Below are 19,989 nucleotides of genomic sequence, written 5' to 3' on the forward strand. Positions count from 1 at the left end.
AATTCTAGATTGATTAATCATTTCTGGAAAGCAGTGGGGGAGTGCTTTTGTGTCCAAATGAGGGCAGCGAACATCAGGATACCTGAGGTAGCCATAGGGGAATGGCAGATTAAGACAGAGGGTGCACAGGAGACCCCTTATCCTTCTGGAGCTGCATCTGGGGGCCAGGCAAGATACCTAGGGGTGCCTAATGACACCTATGCTTAGCCACCTTGGAAGAACTTGTAGGTTAACCACCTCACAAGGGAAAGAAGTCCTCAGCACAGCAAAAAATTATGCCCCGCAGTCAAGATTTACACTTCAGAAAAATCATTTTAGGCTAAGAAAGCAGAAAGGAAACAGCCAAGGACACTAATAACCCCGCTTACATAAAGCATTTATTTTTTTTTATTTGAAAACATTATACAGGCATTACATTGCCACAGCCAGTCCATATAGGTGCATGCAAATATCAAAATGGAGAAAGGTTTGTTCAGCTTTTCAATGCAGGATTTGGGGTTGGGATTTTGTTTGCTTGGTCTTGGTTTTGGTTCGTATTTCCATCTGCGGTGTCAAGATTAGTGTGCTTTATTATGGCATTTAACAATAAAATCCTACCCATGGGGTAAAATTTATATTTGTAGCTAGCTCAGGAATACTAAATGGTTTTAAAAAAAGGAAAGAAAATGATACTACACGCTTGTCAAAATGTTAATAGCACAAGTTAGCAATCTCTACACTATACATTGAAACTTCTTCTTATGACACAGTGGTGCAAAATTTTCAATTGCATGGTCTATCATTGTGTGTTTTGAAACTTTATAGCTGGAACAAAGACAAGGTCTGTCTCTCAGTGAAGGTTTTCATCTGGTAGCAGAAAATTACATCAGTCTTGCTACGGGCTGCTCAGGGCCAGCAGTATCACAGAGTTTCAGTTTGTTCAGGCAAGGAGCTATACAGAGCTAGAGACGTCCTACGCAACACGGAGAGTAGCTGCCGGTTAGATAGCTGAACCTTTGCTGGTGCGTACTGAGGTCTCGAACTGCAGAAAACAAGCAGGTAGAAGTAATGTTTTCCTCTACCAGACCTCAGTTTTTCAGTCAACACAGTTACTTGTAAAGCTGTACTACTGTTTTCCTTTGAGGTCCATCCAGCACTAGCACACTGGTGCTAATCCAAGTATCCACCTTGTTTAACGGGAGACACAGAGAGTGAAGCAGCCCCACTTTGCACGACAAACTCCTCCTATGTGAGCAACACAGGGGATGGTGGCCGGGTGCAGAGTGCATGCCAAAACATTCATAACTTATTTCAGTACAACAGAGCCTTTTAAAATAACCTATAAAAATTACTTCAGGTGGCACCTCTCAGCCACCCATGGATTGCAAACCCTTGTAAGTAGAAACTCCCAGTCCAGTGACTTGGCTGGGAGGTGCCTCCTGCCCAGCTGTTTCTGAGAAGACTCTAACAAACATCTACAAGTTAGTGTCAGAAAAATGAGGAGGGGGAAGGGAAGGACTACAAACATTTGGCTTAAAAATAAATACTAATAATGAAATTAACCAAAACAATTATGCAAAAGTAAGGAATTGTAAACATGAAACAAACACACACTCACGCAATCCTCAAGGTTCTCAGACCAACACAGGGACTGATGTTCAGAGAAAGGTATTTAATTGGTATAAAAGGTAGCAAAAAAGACTGAGATGACAGGAGCCTGCCAGCATGCCTCCGGGTACCTGAGGGAGCCATGGTGGTGGTAACTGGAGTCTCTGCTGCTGGGAATGTACAAAACCCACTTCAAGTCAAAGGTCTCCCAGGGCTTGACCCGAGGATGCTTGCTGGCCCCTGTGCATGAGGGCTTCACCCGACCATGTGCTTCCCACCTGGACTTCCACCCCACAGACCTTACCCTGAAGTATCAGGTAATCTTCCTTGTGTAGTTTTAAATTTTTTTTTTTTCTTCGAATCCTGTAGGATTTAGACTTTCCTTAATACCCCCAGAATATGGACTCTGTTTCTCTGTGGGAATCTTTTTTTTTTTTTAATCTTCAATGGTTTAAGAGAAAAAGCTTGGAAACATGAGTGCTAAAAAGATTATATAAACAGAAAGCAGACAAAAAAATCATACATTTGTTATGAGTTTAAACCCAAGCCATCTTAACTGAAGCTTTTGGGCTGGTTTTAGGCATGGTTGGGCAATACTGCAGACCCTTCCCTCAGCTGCAGCAGGATCGTGGCAGACAGCCCAAACACGGTGGGACAGAAATTGCCTCTTCTCCTCCTCCACAGCAAGAATAAGATACAACATACTTCTGCTGTTCAACAGCATTTTGTCATTTGCCACTTCATGTATATTATGCAAACATATTTCTCCCAGTCTGCTTCAGGGAAGTCCCTTCTATATTAAAGCAGAACAGGACTACGAAAGATGAGTGTTACCTCAGCAGAAATTCATCCTGCTCGGTTGAACTGTGTGGCCTTTCTAATCTCCAGAGTATAGATTGATTTTTTTTCTCTTTTAAATAGAAATGGATAAGTTGTATTTTTCAAACATGAAGCCCTACATTTTCACTCGAGACAGACTTCTTCAGCAGAATAACATTCAAATCAAATTCACCTTCTATGCCCACAAGCAAAATATTTATCAACCCTGCCGTAAACTCCATTTTCAAATACAATGAATGTATACACATTTTTACAGCACTATTGTGTACTTCTTAAATGCCTTCCTTCTGAAGATCCTGAAGCATTTTAAAATAACTTGGTCCTATTGCACCCCTGTGAGGTAGGTAAAATATCATTATTCCCATATATACAGATTGGGAAACTCAGCCACACAGAAGGTAAGTCATGCCCAAGGATCACGCAGAGATGTGACAGATCTGGTGAACAAAACCAAGCTCTCCTGGATCCCTCTTCTATCTGTTCAACATAAGATCAACTCTCCTTCCTCAATTTTAAAATTAAAAATAGATGATGGATGTTGAAGTAACGATTTCCTTTTATTGGGCTCTCAGAAGAGCAAACATAGAGGCAGAGATGGATTTTTCATGGTGGTGACTAAGATTTCCCCCATTCTGACAAGGCTCCTGGAGCAGAAGTACTGTTGTGGAGCACACCCTTACTATTTTCATATGTCCCCAGGAATGCAATACAACTACTAAATTCTTCTGCCAGTTTTGTAGTTAATGAAAAATAATTGGCCGCACCCTGCTGGTATGAATGCCTTTGCGCTACTGCAGCAACACCAGCAGATGGTCCAGTCTTTCTGCTCATGAATTCCTCACTTCATCTTCCTGATTTTTATAATTTGTGGGTTTTGGTGAAAAACTGACACATTTCTAAATAGCTGTTGTTAGAATAATGAACCACAGGAGAGTAAGCAAACTGGAACAGCAGAAGGCGCCCTCGATGCACTGAGTACCTAAAATAAGTGCCCTGATCCACATGATATTTCATCTTACCATGGAGAGGTACAATACATAGGAAACTAGAAAATGCATTTTTCTTTTTACAGATTAAAATTTAAAAAGTAAGAAATCTGTGTTAAGTCATGACTACAGAGAAACTAACTCCCTGTCACCTGATGCAGAACCTCAGCTGCTAGGAAATCTGCCATGGATCACAGAGAGGCCAATGCTTGAGGACTTCACTTCTGCAAATATAGAAAGGCTAAAATGCTCGCCTTATACCTATTCCTAGAATAGAGACGGATAGTGTAAGTTGTCCCTTCTCTGGATTCATGGAACAGACTACCTAGAAAGGGCAACTAGACAGATAGCACAGACGAATGCATTGTCTTTCCCTCACCAAATCCAAGGTGCTAGCAAAAATGTGTCAGGGTGTTGCTACCACGAGTAACCCATCTATTTTGTGCAAACAAACAAATCTTAAGAGAGAAATTAACAGTGACTGCGGAAGTGTACTTGCTGTAAAAAGGCGGCTTTTCCACAACTGGTGTGGCTTAGGCATAATATCACTCAGTGGGTGCAAAACCACCCTTCTATGAATTTCTTTTTGTAATTTCAGCTTATCTATTGAATATCTTTCACAAGTAGTTTGACATTAACTGATTCATATACAGCAGTTTGTATTGCAAAAATGCTGCTCATATCGTAAACGAGGGACCGGCATCTCCTTGCAATGAACACCCTGGAACAATTAATTTGTATTTTTATGAGCTTTCCTTATTTGCTACCTTGCAGCTCACCAGTGTAACTGCACTTGGTAAATACCTTTCTCTATGTACAATACAGAGATAATGGATATAAGAGCTCCACTGAATCATCGGTACGTGATCAACAGCCCTGGGTTTAAGCAACTCTAACGTGAGGCTCCTCTTCTGTCTCCTGCCCCAGGCTGGTGTATGTTACCGAAGGCTCCAGCTGGCCGGTGGCTGGCAGGTCTACAACAGGTCCTGAAGGGTTTCGAAACTGCTTGTACACCCGAGGATCCTGGGCTACGTAGGTGGACGTGGAGGAGTAGAGCACCAACCCAACAAGGATAGTGAAGAATGACAACAAGTAAAGTCCTGAAAACTAAGCAGAAATAAGAGTAGAATCATCAGACACAGCACCACTTATCCTGAGCTCATGAAGACCCGCAGACAGGGGTAGGCACAGATCCTTGTTTTGGCACACACCACACAGAACAAACCCCCTATCATTGGGATGTCTCTTTGAAAGTTGATTTGCTCCCATCAACTCCCCTGTTTTCTATAACCAACAGCTCACCGGTGCCCAGGCCTATTAAGTATTGATCAGGTGGGACCTGGGAAAGCTGGGTTTCTGGTCACATATCCAAAGCTGATTTTGTTGTGCTTTTAGACAAGCCAACTACTTCTCTGAGTCCAAGTTTCTCTAGCTCCAGTGTGGGGTACTATCATCTACAGTTGTCTGACAGGTAGTAGACAAATCTCAAGTTAATTGCAGCTAAACCACATGTCTATGAAGTATAAATGCTGTTGGTAATATAAAAATATCATTAAATAAACATTTAAATAAGCATTTAAAACATATATACTTTAAAAATACATATTTTAATAAAGGCATTTAAAAAGCCCACCTGCAGCTTCTCTTGCTTGTAAACAGAAAGCAGATGCCAGAAGATTTAATGTGAGTTTGGACAGGATGAACTTCGGCTGTGAAACATGCTCTGTGTTGATCTCAGGAGGTTTGAAAGTATGTATGGAGGGCAGTTAACTGAAAGCTCAAGTACACATATTTTGGCACACAGCTCCACTAGATCAGAGGTCAGCCTAAATTTTCTGACATACCCAGACTCCGTGTGCCTGGACTAAAAATACAACACAAATAACCTTTTTGGCAATATGTTAGTCCTTGCAGACAAAGATAAAGGCAAAGGCAGGGTTTCAAAAGCACAGATATTAGCTCTAGATTGGATATTAGCTTTAGATACTGGGTTCCTGCTATGGGGAACACAAAAATGGCTTTAAGCCCATATGACTTGTTTCCCGATCCTAGACTACAAGTTATTTCTTCTTGCAGGCTATGTGTGAGAAGCCATGAAGGACAAATTGCATGCTACCTTGTTGGTGGGGATATAGAACTGATTTGTATTCACTGGGACTTCAAAAAGTGCCTGTATTCTGCAACTGTCAGGGATCCATACTGGAACATCACCAACTAGCTGCAACCTGGTATTAGCTGCTTCATGAGGTACTTCAGTATTTTACATAAAGATGTCTGCAAGTCTGTTTTTTAATCCTAACTGACTATGCTTTGATGGATGCCCAATTTGTTTCTTCTGGATCACTTTAGCATGGCAAAAAATGGATAGACTGGACTATATTATCTTGGATGCTTTTTAGCAATTCTGCTTTTTATATTTAAAGAAATAATCATTGTGGAGAAAGCAAATTTCACTTAAGCTAACTTTGTAGCGATGTTAATTTGTTGCCATTTAATAAACCTACAAAACCTGTGTCCAACTTCCCGTATGAGGAAGCATTTGGCTTTTTTACAGAATGCACATTATCTTTGAAAGCTTTGGACATATAACCCGTGGTGATATATCTGTATGTGTTTTTGTTTCTCACAGCTAGCACGCACGTTTTAGTGGGAAAGGACCATAATGGGGAAAGTTTGAAGTGTGTCAGAAGGATTACAGGGTAGGAAGAGCTCTGCTTTTCATCAGCTGTTAATTGCTTTTTTCCAGGAATGTCACCAGGTCTTCACATGTCATCTGGCACTATGATTTGATGTAATCATCCAGCTGTCCCACCAGCCACAAAGACAGTGTTGAGCCTCACTCTGTGTCTGCTGAAGGATTCGTCCCACGTGACACAGCTCTGAAAGGACTGTTTAGGCTTAGATCTCCCCCATGTGGCAATCAAACCCAAGTCAATAATTTCAAAGTATTTTCCAATTGATTTTTTCCCCCATTTTCAGTTCAATTTTGCTCTCAGCACTTTCCCCAGCACTTCCTCTTTGCATGTGAACTTGGGTACCACTTGGCAGCAGTGGACTTGACTAAGCTGAAGCAAAACTCACGAGCCAAATGCATCTAGTTTCCCAAGCTGGGAACTGGTTCCCTAGTTTCCCACTGTCCCTCCTTCCCACCTTACGTCTGAATTTCTCACCCTGGACAGCCAGTTGGCTTGCTCCACTGTATAACCAGAATGCCAGCCAGATTTGTGATTGCCTTGTGTCCTGCTGTGAGGAATCTGTGGGGCTTCCAGCAGCTAAATGTGCTTTTTTTTCTCGCTCTAGAAGCTGCCCAGCCAAAACCAATTCACTTTCGCTTTAGTTTGTGGCTCCAGCTCTACCACATCCCCCTCCTCCTGGCCATACCTCTCATTCCTCTCTCAGAGGCTTCCTGCCAGTGGGCTCTTTTGCCCGACAATACTCCCTCCATGGCAGTGTCCCCACCAGTGGCAGCTCTCCAGCCTGGGAGAAAGGGTTTGGATGAAGCTGGGGGAAATCTAAACAAAGGCCTGTGAATCATTTGTCTTTGGCATCCTACACACAGCTAGTGCAAAGAGATCTGGATCCTGACAGCCCTACAACAATTCCATCTTTACCTTCCTTAGAAACAAGTTAAGGTTCAGGCTGAATTGTTTTCTGCAGCAGTTCTCTGCAGCACCAAAGTAGTAGGAATATATACTGTAGGTATATGAGAAATCTCTGGGTTTTGTCAGTACTCTGTCAGATTGAGCCAAAGCCCCTTGAAATCAATGGGTATTTTCCTCCTATTGAAACGGCAGTGAATCCAGCAGTGTGATGGGAGGATGCAGACTTAGTTCATCAAATACAAAATTTGTTGTTCACTGTACTGCGTTCCTCAGAGTCTAGCTGAAATCTTTGTATTTTATTGGCGACAGGATTTCCAGGCACACTCTATTGCTATGTCTACATGTAGGTTTTGGAGTTTTTTTTAATCTTGACTTACAAACCTCATCTGCTGAGATTCACTATTAATAGACAGCAAAAGAGACACATTCAAAAACAGCAGAAAGAGCTATTCCTGAGAAATGAAGTGAGGGAAGATCATTTTTCATTCCTACCCTCTACACAACTCCAGTACCAAACTACAGGCTCTCAGGAAGCGTGTAATTCCTCTTTGGCTAAAAAGCTACTGGAGAATGATATTGTGCTGCATTTTTCTGACTTACGTCTCACTTCCTACAGAAACCTATTTCCTCTAAGAAAAAATATTTTAGAAATATTCAGATTTGTACGTCTCTCCAAATCCCACTTCCCTCCATCCTAAACCAGATAACTGCAATCTGTTCAAAAAGTAACATGGTCAGAAATTGTTTCACTTAGATTAGCCAAGCAACCAAAAAAATAACTCGTGTTTCTATATCATTGAATAATTTTACTATAGATTTTGTATCTACATATATAGGTACATATGTATATAAGCTTGCTTATCATGCAGTTTATTGAGAGAGCACATGACTTTGTGATTAAATCAATGATCTAACACTCTCGAGTCCTGGGATAGATTTTTAGCCTACGAATTTGTTTTGTGAATCCATATTATTTTAGATGACCCTCGGTTTCTTACCGATTTAAAAGATAGAGTAACACTTGGTTACGGAATAAAGATGGGTTTACAGAATAAAAATGGGAAATAGGGATATCATCCTCTGAGGAGAAGGCAGAGACCTCATTTGCAGAGAAAAACTAAGTGTCTTAGTTACAATAACATTTCAGATTTCATCACTGACATGAAAGGCATCTGCCAAAACTTACTGAGTAGTCAAATGAAATAGTTCAATCAGCTCTACAGATCTCACCATGGCTGCTCCACTCTGACATCTGGGTGTTTATAAATGCCTTCCCAACTGAAAGTATTCAATATGGAACACACAATGATATTTACAAACATTAAAAAATTAGGAAAATGTAAAAAACATATATTTTCTAGACATTATTTAGTACCTGTGGTGAAAATAGCCTAGGTGCAATTTGAAGATAAACACACAAAGCAAAACTTAGACAAATGTAACAAGATAATATGTATAACAAGATTTGCTCAGTCTATCAAAACCTGTATTGATTCTGGGTGAGTGGATGTTTCTGGTATTTATCTAAGAGATGTTCCTTAGGGACCCAGTACTTGAATACATTTGCCCAGCCAGGCTTAGCAGAAGAGCTAATGGCACCTGACGGCTTAGCTGCAGGAGCAGGGGGTCTCGCTCCTCACCCCAATATGTGCTACTGCAGAACCCTGCCAGAAAACAACTGCAGCAGTAAGGTCTAGCTGACCACAGAAAATACATGGGGAAATCAGTCTGACTTTCTGTTACTCACGCACAAATTCTTTTACATTAAAAAAGAACAGAACCTAAACATACCTGCAGGGTTTTTTTTAAGATACCTTACAACAGTGCTGCATACAATTGTGGATTAAGTTTACAAAACCCATTTGAAATTTAGCTTATTTACAGTATTTTTGTTCCAAGTGAATCAAAATCAGGCATTTTGGGAGAAAGTCAAGCATCACAAGATTTCTAAAATAAAGAAGAACAATATAAAGGCATCTGAAAACTTAAGATTTTTTAAAATCCAGAATGAACTATTAAACCTTTCAAAATTTACTCTCCATTAGTTCTTATCCCCTACTTCTTATCTCTCCATGCAAAACTTGTCTTTCATATATCCTTTAACCACTATAGCTAAAACACTACTACAATTTACACTTGAGATTCTTGTGCTTTAAAAGCAATCCAGTTGAAAAGATGGGTGTAAAAGAAACTTCTTGATGGGGAGCAAACTGTGCATCTGATTTACTTGTCATGAATATCGATAAGAAAATGACAGTAAAAGAAAAAAGGAAAGAAAAACTGTTCAGAAGGCAGTAAATTCATGGGTTGGTTTGGAGAGAGTGAGCTGTTCTTCAGTACACAGATCATGAACATAGAAGGGGAAGAAGGAAGAAAGGGCATAGAAGAATCACTGTATCACAGCAAGGAAATGCTGCACTGACTGACTGACTGACTGACTGACTGACTGCTGCAGAGGGAATCTGCAGACAAGTAGTTCTGTCACAGATGTCCAAATCCATGCTACCACTGACACTGGGGTGGAACAATATCTAAAGTGACAAAACCAGACAGATGTGAGTCTGCAGAAAAGCCCGCACAAAGAAACTCAATGATTTGCTAGTTTTGGTTTTTCACTCAGCTATCATGATAATGATCATGACCATTATCACAATGGTTATGAAAATGTAAATTCTCTTCTACTTGGTCCATTGAACTGGAAACAGTCTGCAGGAGCAGACTACCGGAGCTGCAGCACTCCAACCCCATTTGTATTTCACAACAGCAGCCGTAGACTGAATCTCTTGGTAGGTAATACGAAGCCCAGCTTCTAGCCTATGGCAACATAACTGCTTTTTAAGTCTTAAAAAGGAATTTTTTTAAATAGGACTAACTGAAAATTTAGAATTGTCATGTTTCACATATTCAGTGATAAAGTATGAAATGGAATAACTACCTTTCCCCCTCCTTCCTCTAGAAATTCTCCACATTTTGACAAAAATGAATAAAGAAATCAGGTCTATTAATTCCAATTTTAAACCTTAGGGAGAAGCGATCTCCTCAGAACTGCACTGATGAAGAGGGACAAAATTGTGCCTATCAGGTGGAATTCATTCAGTCCTGTATTTCTGTTGACACCCTCCATGCTCTCCAGACAGGCAGTTTCCACCAACGTCTTGTTCCAATCAGTGGGTCTGTGTGGTCTGATGAATCTCTCTGTTTTCCGAACTAATTCAGTTTGTAGCATACACTGCACAGCCCATCAAAGCTAAGGCCAACAGGGGTTCCTGCAACCGACTTATGTCTTTTACCCCTGGGTAATTTCACACATGAGTACCTGAGCAGGCTGAGTGAAAGAAGTTAAGACCAAATTTCTCTCATTATCTTTTATACAGCAAACAGACATTTCTACTCTGTTTGATGAATCGATAGAGAGACTGAGCTTCTTTTCACACTGTTTTCTATTTTCGCCTCCAATATAGCAAATGAAGCTCATTGTGACCAAGCGCAGAAGTTGCGCTGTGGGATGCACACACTCTCCAGCCAGCAGCAGTACCAGGAAGGGTGAGGGCTCTGAGAGCTATGAACTTGCATAGCTGGATGTTACAGACATACTACTTTATTAATAGGAACAGGAGCCAGCATCCTAGTCATATCTCATAATGCTCTCTGGTGACTCCCTCAGCTCAGACCCACAAGGATCTGGCCAAATCTGTCTTAGGCTGGGACTGTGACTCACTCAAACTGTTGCTGACTATTTCTGTCCCAGCCTGCAAGGAAGATCTCTCTGTTTCCTCCTACTGGGGAGAAAGGGATGCTCCCTTTGGGATTCAGGGTCTGCCCTGCTCTTTATTGGAAGAACGATCTGCTGGTTCAGCCTCAATTACTGCTGTCTACCTTCAAGGGTGAGAGATACAGACCTGACCTTTGGCTGGTCACTGATCACAGGTGAGAGTTATGGGCAGAATATTTCCTAGGGATATGTAGACATCTTTCCAAACGTTCTGCAGAACTAAGCTCTAGGCAGGTGATGATATATTCTTTGTCATCAACAGAAACCTGTGCGGCCACCAACAGTGAAACACAGGATTTTGTAAAACCCAAATGGCACCAAACACCAGAGGGGCTGACTTGAGTTTTCCAGACTGCTTTTGGACTAATAAAACTCATCCACCTGAACCTTTATATGTCCTACCAGATCTCTCTGATCTTTAATCTAGAGATCCCTAAATGGACCCAAACCACTGAGATACAGTTTAGCATCTCTCAACTGCAGAAGCTTGAATGCTCAAGCAGAAGTGTTGGTTCTCTTGCTGAGAAGGGTACCAAGGGGTTCTGCACAGCTTCAGTAATGATGACAACTTATGGGCAGCAAGTCTGTCCACTAACAGCAGGATTGTGTTATCTTCACACCTTAATGACCTCCAGCTACTTTCAAGGCAAACTGTGAGGATATAGTCTTAAGTGATGACTTAAGGTCTTATCTTGCCCTTTAAACTCAGCTGGGATGCAAAGTGAAATTTGTAGCTAGTTCTTTTCCTTTCTGTCTATTGTCAGTCACATAAAAAGTTTTGCACTGGATGAAGGAGGCTTGAGCTGCAGGGCATTTCTCAACAGATCATTGTTGCTCATGCCAGCCAGAATCCAAAGCAAGAAGCATCTGGCTTGCTTCAATGACAGTGGAAACCTGACATCAGCCTCACTACCATTTGGTGAAAACAAAGAAGCCAAAGGAAGTTTTGCCTCTGTCATTTCACGCATGACAGAAAGGCCATACTCGATTCCTGCTGCCTGCTTGCATCCTTGATGAGCTCTCAGATGAAATGCTGCCCATTACTATGGCTTATACTGAATTGCAAATGTTGCATAGAAATTGTGATGTGAAGTAATCATATGACACATTTTCTGTATTTTCTAGTTGGTTCTCAGAGATCCTGTTCTAGTGCATGCATGTTTTACTGTAGGTAAAACACAGTGGTCCATGCCTTCTATCATATAGCAGCGCCCTCTTTTTCAGTCCTTCCAGGGTATTTGCTGGTGGGCACAGTTTAACTGTTAAGAGAGTGGTGAGTGGGGAAGTCCTAAGCTCTTAGATGCCTCTTAGAGGTTATCTATAAGGGAGAAAAAGGAGGAGGGGGTTACCGGAAAACTGTCACCACTAATTCTGTTAAAATTTGGGAAACTTCATGGTTTTCCTGGAACATATTGGTGGAATAAAACAAACTTATGGAGCAAACTGATAGCATGTGGAGAAAAATCTTGGAGGTTGATGTAGGCAGCTGTAAGGCAAATACTGGTTTTGTACAAATCTGCATGATTTCATGCTTCTGAAAGAGTATAATTAGAAAAAATTTATAATAGGCTGTTCTTTCTAAATATGTGCCTGGTAGAGCAAAATGTTTGTGTGAAATGGCTTATCTTCCTTTCCTGTGTGCCAGGAGAGATGGGAATGTTGCTTTCTCTTCTGTTTCCCTTTGTTGCCTCCACCATCAGACGTGGAGAAAAACTGAGCCTGTGTTCAGTACCCCTGTGGTACCAGCAGTCTGTCTAATTAAAAAGTGCAAGGTAGAATGAGTCCTGCAATCTGTTTTAATCTTATCTTATCTACATACGAAAGAGATTTTTATGTGAAGTTAAAACACTTACATTAAACTGCTGTAGTTTCCTGTGAGCATCCTTACTGTGGGATGAGAGGGCTTCATTTCTCATTATTTTATATGAGTCACTTGGCAAGACAGTGGTAAGGCAGTTATCCTTTTAAATGTTCTTAATACAAAAAGGAGGAGCACAACAGAAATGCTTATAAAAATAAAAACAATTTCTCCTCCCCACGTTTACCTTCCAACGTTCTTTGCTGTTTTGCTCTATCAGCTGTTAGTTGCCACGTGTCTTTCTGGTTTTGTGTGTAAGTATTTAATATAGTAGCAGCTGTCTGCTGTACTTGATTCTCTATTACTGTATATGAGGCTAATTGTGTTCAGTGTGTTCAAAACCAAGGTTACAATAATTGATTCACCTTGGACCCTTTGTTTATATTTTTCTGCTGAATCTAACAATATATTCCTGCAGTAATGCTCTCCCAGTACGGCATTCTTTTCTCTCAGCCATACAAATGGGGAGGACTCCTACCCCGCGAAACAAGGAATATGCAGCTGCATGCACCCTTACCACGAGCGACTATCTAAGCTGCCTGGAGGGAGTGTGATATGGCTGTTTCACATCGGGGTTCTCCATGGTCTGGTGCGTTTGCTGCAGGCAACATGAGGCCAAACTTCATGAGCTCTAAGCTCTCAACTGAGTTGACTCACAAGACAGGTGCACGAGGGAATCAGAATGGAGAGCATGTCCTAAGCTGTCAAATCCAACCCCCCATCACTGCCTACAGTCAGATCGCATATTCCATCTGACAAATACGCCCTGTCCTCCTGCAAGCATTATTAGCACTTTTGTCCACTCCCCCTAATCTATTTGAAGTCTGTTCTGGAATGTCCCTGTTAGGATAGCCAAAAAATCCCCCTAATTTCTATTCCAAATTTATGCACTCTCAGTTTCCACCCATATGTTCTTATGTCTTTAGCTGAAACAATTCTCCTTTCCTCTCTGTCAATTTACAGATTAATTTATATATGTCGAGGTACCATAGTCCCTCCCAGTCCATCAGAAATGAAAGCTACTGTACATATAACAAGTATTTTTCAGGATACCTGTTTCAGGACACCACCCTGACAACTAGACCATGGCACTAAGTGCCATGTCCAGTCTTTTCTAAAACACATCCAGAGATGGTGACTCCACCACCTCCCTGGGCAGCCCATTCCAATGTCTAATGACCCCTTCTGACAAGAAATTCTTCCTAATGTCCAACCTGAAGCTCCCCTGGCGAAGCCTGAGGCTGTGTCCTCTTGTCCTATCGCTAGCTGCCTGGGAGAAGAGGCCGACTCCCACTTCACTATAACCTCCCTTCAGGTAGTTGTAGACTGCAATAAGGTCACCTCTGAGCCTCCTCTTCTCCAGGCTAAACAACCCCAGCTCCCTCAGCCGTTCCTCATAGGTCAGACCCCCAGACCCTTCACCAGCTTGGTCGCCCTCCTCTGGACTCACTCCAACACCTCAACACCTTTCTTGAAGTGCAGGGCCCAGAACTGGACACAGTACTCAAGGTGCGGCCTCACCAGTGCCGAGTACAGAGGGACGATCACTTCCCTAGACCGGCTGGCTACACTATTCCTAATAGAGGCCAGGATGTCATTGGCCTTCTTGGCCACCTGGGCACACTGCTGGCTCATGTTTAGCCGGCTGACGATCAGCACCCCCGGGTCTCTTTCCTCTAGGCCACTTTCTAACCACTCTTCCCCCAGCCTGTAGCGCTGCATGGGGTTGTTGTGGCCGAAGTGTAAGACCCGGCACTTGTTCTTGTTGAACCTCATGCCATTGGTCTTAGCCCATCTATCTAACCTGTCCAGATCCCTCTGTAGGGCCTTCCTACCTTCCAATGATTAATTATCCTGTCCTATGGCATTAGCACTTCTCCATCAATACCAGAAATACCTAGACTGACCCATTTGGAAACAGCTTTGTCACAACCATGGTCAAATTCCTCCCATCTGTTGCCACAGACATTACCTCGCACTTTGTGCTTCATAGCATTTCTCAATGTTGTCAGTTCTTGTTGCCTGATTACTTTAACCCTTCTTCCTACTGAGGGTGCCAAAGCTATTACTGCAGTCACTACACAAGACCGATCTTCAGACCAACTCTTTGGGATCTCCATCAGTGAGCTCCTTCTAGCAAGCTGTTTCTCTCTCAGCACATTGCCTTGTCCTTTATCCTCATTAGCCAGTTTCTTACCTAGCTTCCAATCTTTACAGTGCTTAGCTTAATTGATAATTTTCTACACTGCGCCATACAAAAGCCTGACAGATTAGATCTACCATTTGACTTTTGTCTACAAAAATCTGTTAAATTATCAGACAGACATCAGATTTAGATTGGATGATTTATCTTTTGTGAACCAGGTTGCATTTTTACCCAATTTTCCATTTATCACCATGTCCCTAATTATTCCTCACTGGTGTCTACTTCTGATTTTATCGTATTGCCTACTTCATATACAATTCTTCCAACTGTCTATATTTCCAAGCTTGAAAGTATTCAGATTATTGTGTTCCATTTCTACTTCTGACCTAGTAATTTCCATTTCTATTAATTATTGTGCATTGTCTTCATATTTAACTCTCGTCCTTACTATATGTGACAGAAGGTCCCGATTTCGCTGTGGTGCCAAACTAAGGGTTGTTTAATTTTGGCCTCTGCTGTCTTTGCGTAGCAAAAGTGTTTATTTTCTTCATATACAAGAACTTTTTGCTGTCTGTTTCACTTTCTTCTTCATTGCCAAGCTTGGTTTATCTTGTACAGCAATTAGACTTCACTCCTTTTCTTTTTCACTTGCGCAGTATCAATTTTCTTTTGTGATTATTCTTTACTCCTTGTTTTCTCTCTATTTATTTGTAACAAGTTTTTTTTAAAAGGAGGGATTGTCCAGTTGCATCTGGAGCTCTCCCCTACAAGTTCTCCTCTTGTACTTAAGATGCAAAATCCAGATTACTTTAAGTCAAAGCTATTTCAAATCTCCTTCAGACCGACTATGGGCCTTTTAAACACCTGAAAGAGCAGATACTCTTGCTTGCTAAACTTCACACATGCAGGTGGTGGGAATAACTCCAGAAGTTTACTCCAGTTAATTAAGATAAGTTGTTCAGCAGCAGTGCTGATGACAAGCATTTATCCCATGTCATGGGTTTGAAAGCTTTCAGTTTAGTGGGAAAGGGGAGTTTAGACAAAAAGAAGACACTTTTTGAAGACTTTCTAGCAGTTAATAAAATACCCTACTGCTTAGATTGAAAGCATGTAGAAGTGATGTCTTCTGACCGATGTTATATCTGCCTGTTGACCCATTTCTTCATTTTGGTAGGACATAGAAGGTAATTTGGATGCTTTAACCCTGTATGTCTGTAGCATTTATTGATTTGGCTGGTAGGAGGCACAACTGGAGTAAGCGCTTCATTCCAGTTAGTTAATCAAAACAGATAAATTAATTCATTTCAAATTTTACATATGTTTCTTCCCGGTGGCTCATGGACCATGTGGACGGCCAGGCATAATTCTTAACATACTTCCTAAATGGTCTACCTTCTTTTCTGGTCACTTCTGGAAACAAGGACTTACTCAATTCTGTAAGAAATCTCCAAATTTATAACGCAGCTATGACATTTAACCCTTACTATTTGCTTCCAAAGATGATTCTGTCTACATCTCTGGGGAACTTCTAGCCTTTGTTTCCATATGCTAAGATGGAAATAGCATTCAATTTGAAGAATCATAATTTGAAAATCTTTATGTATTTTCAGTAACTGAACCTTATTTAAGCTTTTGAATGCAGCTGCTGCTTTGCTAATTCATGACTTTTTTTTGGCTGCCTCCTCTGCGTTGCAAATTATTGCTGAGGTATGTAACTCAACACATTCCTTGTAGTCTCTTCTCTTCGAAAGTATGCTTGACTTGGGAAATGCTGAGCTTCTCATTTATTTTTCCCATAAATAATTATGAAACTAAGACTCTTGGTCTTTGTTTTCATATTCATTGAGTGTCATTTAGAAAAAGTATGTTGTTGGTAAGATCCAGCTCTTTCAATGGGATGTCTTTGTTATGTTTTTCTGTCTCTGTTTTTTCTTGTAGTAAAGAAAAAGGCAGTATTTGTTACAATATTTTTTACTTTCTTCAGTTCATTTAAACCATTTCCCTGTTCTCTGTTGTTGTATTGCTCCACTCTCCCAAATTTCCCTTTTCAGCCCATGCTCACCAGCACCTTTAAAACTCTAAAATGGTTTTGTTGAAGATTTATCATTCAAGAGTTAATTATTTCCAATAACAGGAAGATTTCCTCTAATATCTCTGCACTTTCATATTGGGTAGGAATTATAAGCACTTCACCTTTACCTTCCACATGACTCTTCACTACTTTTTCCAAAACACTTTACTTCGTTCAGAGTGTAAGAATTAAACTTCATAATGTACTCTGTGGTGTATTTAAGAGATTTCTGAACAAATTTTTCCTTATATTGAAACACAAAACTAATTCAAACAAGGTAACGTGAGATGACGGTTATTTGTCTCCAAGTGCTCAAAGCCCACTGTTACAATACTTGGCTTTTTGCATTTCTTTAAGTTAATAATATCCACTTATTAACTCCAAAAGAAAATGATTGATGGATGGAGGCCTTATGCTAAACCTAAGGATACTGTTGCATATTCCACCAGTACAATGCTGCTGCCTCCCTTTGGCTGCTATAGTGCTCCCGTGTCTGGAGCGCTGTTGAGACTAGGGGCAGAGGTGGGGACAGAAGAGATTAGTGGCATCGCCTCTTCTGGCTGTGGACAGCAGTGACTTCAAATTGCATACAAAATGAAACAGCATCCTGAATGACACACAACTCCAATTCCCTAATAGTTCTCACTAGTTCCCTAAACACTGCTCCCCCTTACCTACCACTGCTAAGACAGCAGTGAAGACTTGGGGATGATGGGACTCGGCATTCTGCAAGGTGTTGAAAATTCAGGTCTCATGACAGTGATATGAATTACCTTCCTCAAGTAGCCAAAGTATATTCCTGTTTATTTATCCATGTTCAACTCATTCGCCAAAGACAATTCTTTGTTCAAGACACTTAAGAAAGACTATTTCATAATAACTGAAAGCAATACCGACCCTCAGCACAACATCATCCCTATAGAGAAATGTCAATGTTGGAAACTCAGAATCCTGTGGTTCCTCTTCATTTTTTATAAAAAATTAGAGGAAACTAATAGGTTCTATGCTAGGACCAAAGCTTTGGTCATGATTTTGTTTGAAAAATAACAGCTTCTCACTATAAGGTAAGTAAACCACCTTTCCAGTGCCTTGTAGGTCAGAGCACTTAAGAAATTCATTGTAAGCAAGTCTGATCATCCATTTAAGTAGATTACACAGGCAGATATACTGTCTCTCTTCTTTCTCTGGAGACTGTCTGTGAACAGGCTGATTTTACACATTTGTTTACTACAGTTAACATTTACATTCTTTTTTCCATTTCATGTATTCTTTTGAGTAGTCAATATCCATTAGGCAATTTGCTATCCAATATGACCAAAGGCAGAACTCGGTCACATAGTGGTGCTTTTTTTTCCCTGACTGGTTGGATTGTCAGCATAAACTACGTCTTACTTCAGTCTGAATTTGGTTCTATTTAGTGATTACATGAGTTTTAACTGGCCTCAAACACCTTTTGTACAAATGAAAATTTACTTTTGTACCTACCTTATGCTCATATTTTAAAAGAGTATAAGTGTGCCAAACTGAAAAGCTGTTTTGAAATTGCAAACAAATCTTTTAACATTTTAACACTTAAGCTATGCAGGAAGATGTGATACTGAGATATAAAAAGATTTGATTCAAAAGTTACACACAATAAAAAGCAGGGAGAAACAGAGAAAGAAAAGAAATATTATGACCATCATTGATACAAAAAATCCAAAAACCATACTATGAGTTCACAGCCAGGTGTGGAGTAGCAAGGCACAGAACAGTGCTGTTGTCAGTAAACTCTGTTAACCAGGCATTCACTAAGAACATTAAGAAAGCTAAATTACACAGTTAAGAGAATATAAACCTATGCATAGGTAGGCAGAGCAACTCCTGGCTGTTCTCTTGCTGTAATTATGAATTAGTTCCTGGCTAGGAAACCAAACCGTTGTTCTGTAATTAAAGAAAAGAAAAAAATTGTGAACTGGAATGCGAAATAGAAACTGAAGCTCCTTCAAGAACAGAAATCCTGCATTTGCTTCTCTTATGAATCACCTAAAACTGTTGTTTCTAAAACAAAGTACGCTCACTGGAAACTCTGGCAACTGCTGACTGCAGCTGCCAGGATTATCTGCATGGCAGATGCCTGGAAGCCTTAAAAGCTCCTTGAATCCATAAGCTGTGTACCTCGTGTTTTCTCGTGCCTGAGATCTTCCAGTCCTAGAATAGCTGGCGGAAAATGTTGGAAAATGTGCGCTGCTGCAACCTCTTAAATGAGCAGGCAAAACTATAGTCAGGGTCTCAGAAACGCCGGTCTGTGTTACCTTGGGAGAATATACTGAGAACAGGATGTTTTCACTTAGCATTTGTGTTTTGATAATTAGGCATTTCCAACAAAAATGCATTTTGCTAGAAAACTTCTAATTCTGTTGTGAGCAGTCTTTTAACATCGGACCAAGAAAAAAAAAATCCCAACCTAAAAGCCCTGAAAACAACCTACAGAACTTGACATTTATGATGAGCTGGTGTCTGAAAAAATATAATTGAAATTGAAGCTTTCATTGTTACTTCCACAATACGAATGCCACATCTTTTACACTCTTTTTGATGGCTCCAAAACAGTGACTATCCATGTATTCATGCTTTGCAACTAATGAATCTATTGCAAGATAACACTGTGAAAGGAAGAGATATCCTTTTAACAATGCAGTATTTTCAGAAAGCTGTCATATTTGTGCTGTGTTGTTAATCTAATGTCAGACTGTACAATATCTTGGTGGGAGTAATTGCATTTTCCAGCTTCTACTCTTTTTTGTCATTTTACTTCATACTTTTTATTGTACGTCATCCCGCATCCTCAGACAAGGGTGAGGGGATGTGGCCCTATCTGTCACATTCAAGTGTGATCAAAACCACACCTAACTTCTTTCCACCTCAAGGTAGCTCTTCAAATATAGACGCCTAACTATTTTCTAATTGATTATAATTTGGAGGAGGAAATAAAAATAAATAAATAAATTAAAAATATAAAGAAAAGTGAAAAAGAAGCTTTTAAAATGCCACTTAGATGAAAGGCATGCAGGCAGTACAGCTTCATGGGAACAGTGTTGTTGAGAGGGAGTCCCACTGTAAGAAATTTAGTACTCTGGAAAAGAAA

At 40.5% G+C, this 19,989-nt stretch overlaps 1 protein-coding gene across 1 annotated transcript in view; it reads right to left on the reverse strand.

The window, feature by feature from the left end:
* Positions 1-410: 410 nt before the first annotated feature.
* The window catches only part of SLC35F1 (solute carrier family 35 member F1), a 276,349-nt gene continuing 256,770 nt past the window's right edge, over positions 411-19,989 (reverse strand). The window contains exon 8 of the mRNA XM_068402179.1: positions 411-4,520. Coding sequence (XP_068258280.1) covers positions 4,296-4,520 — 225 coding nt within the window. The 3' untranslated portion in view covers positions 411-4,295. The remainder of the gene's footprint in view (positions 4,521-19,989) is intronic.

Source organism: Nyctibius grandis, chromosome 1, assembly GCF_013368605.1.
Source record: "Nyctibius grandis isolate bNycGra1 chromosome 1, bNycGra1.pri, whole genome shotgun sequence".
NCBI lineage: Eukaryota > Metazoa > Chordata > Aves > Nyctibiiformes > Nyctibiidae > Nyctibius > Nyctibius grandis.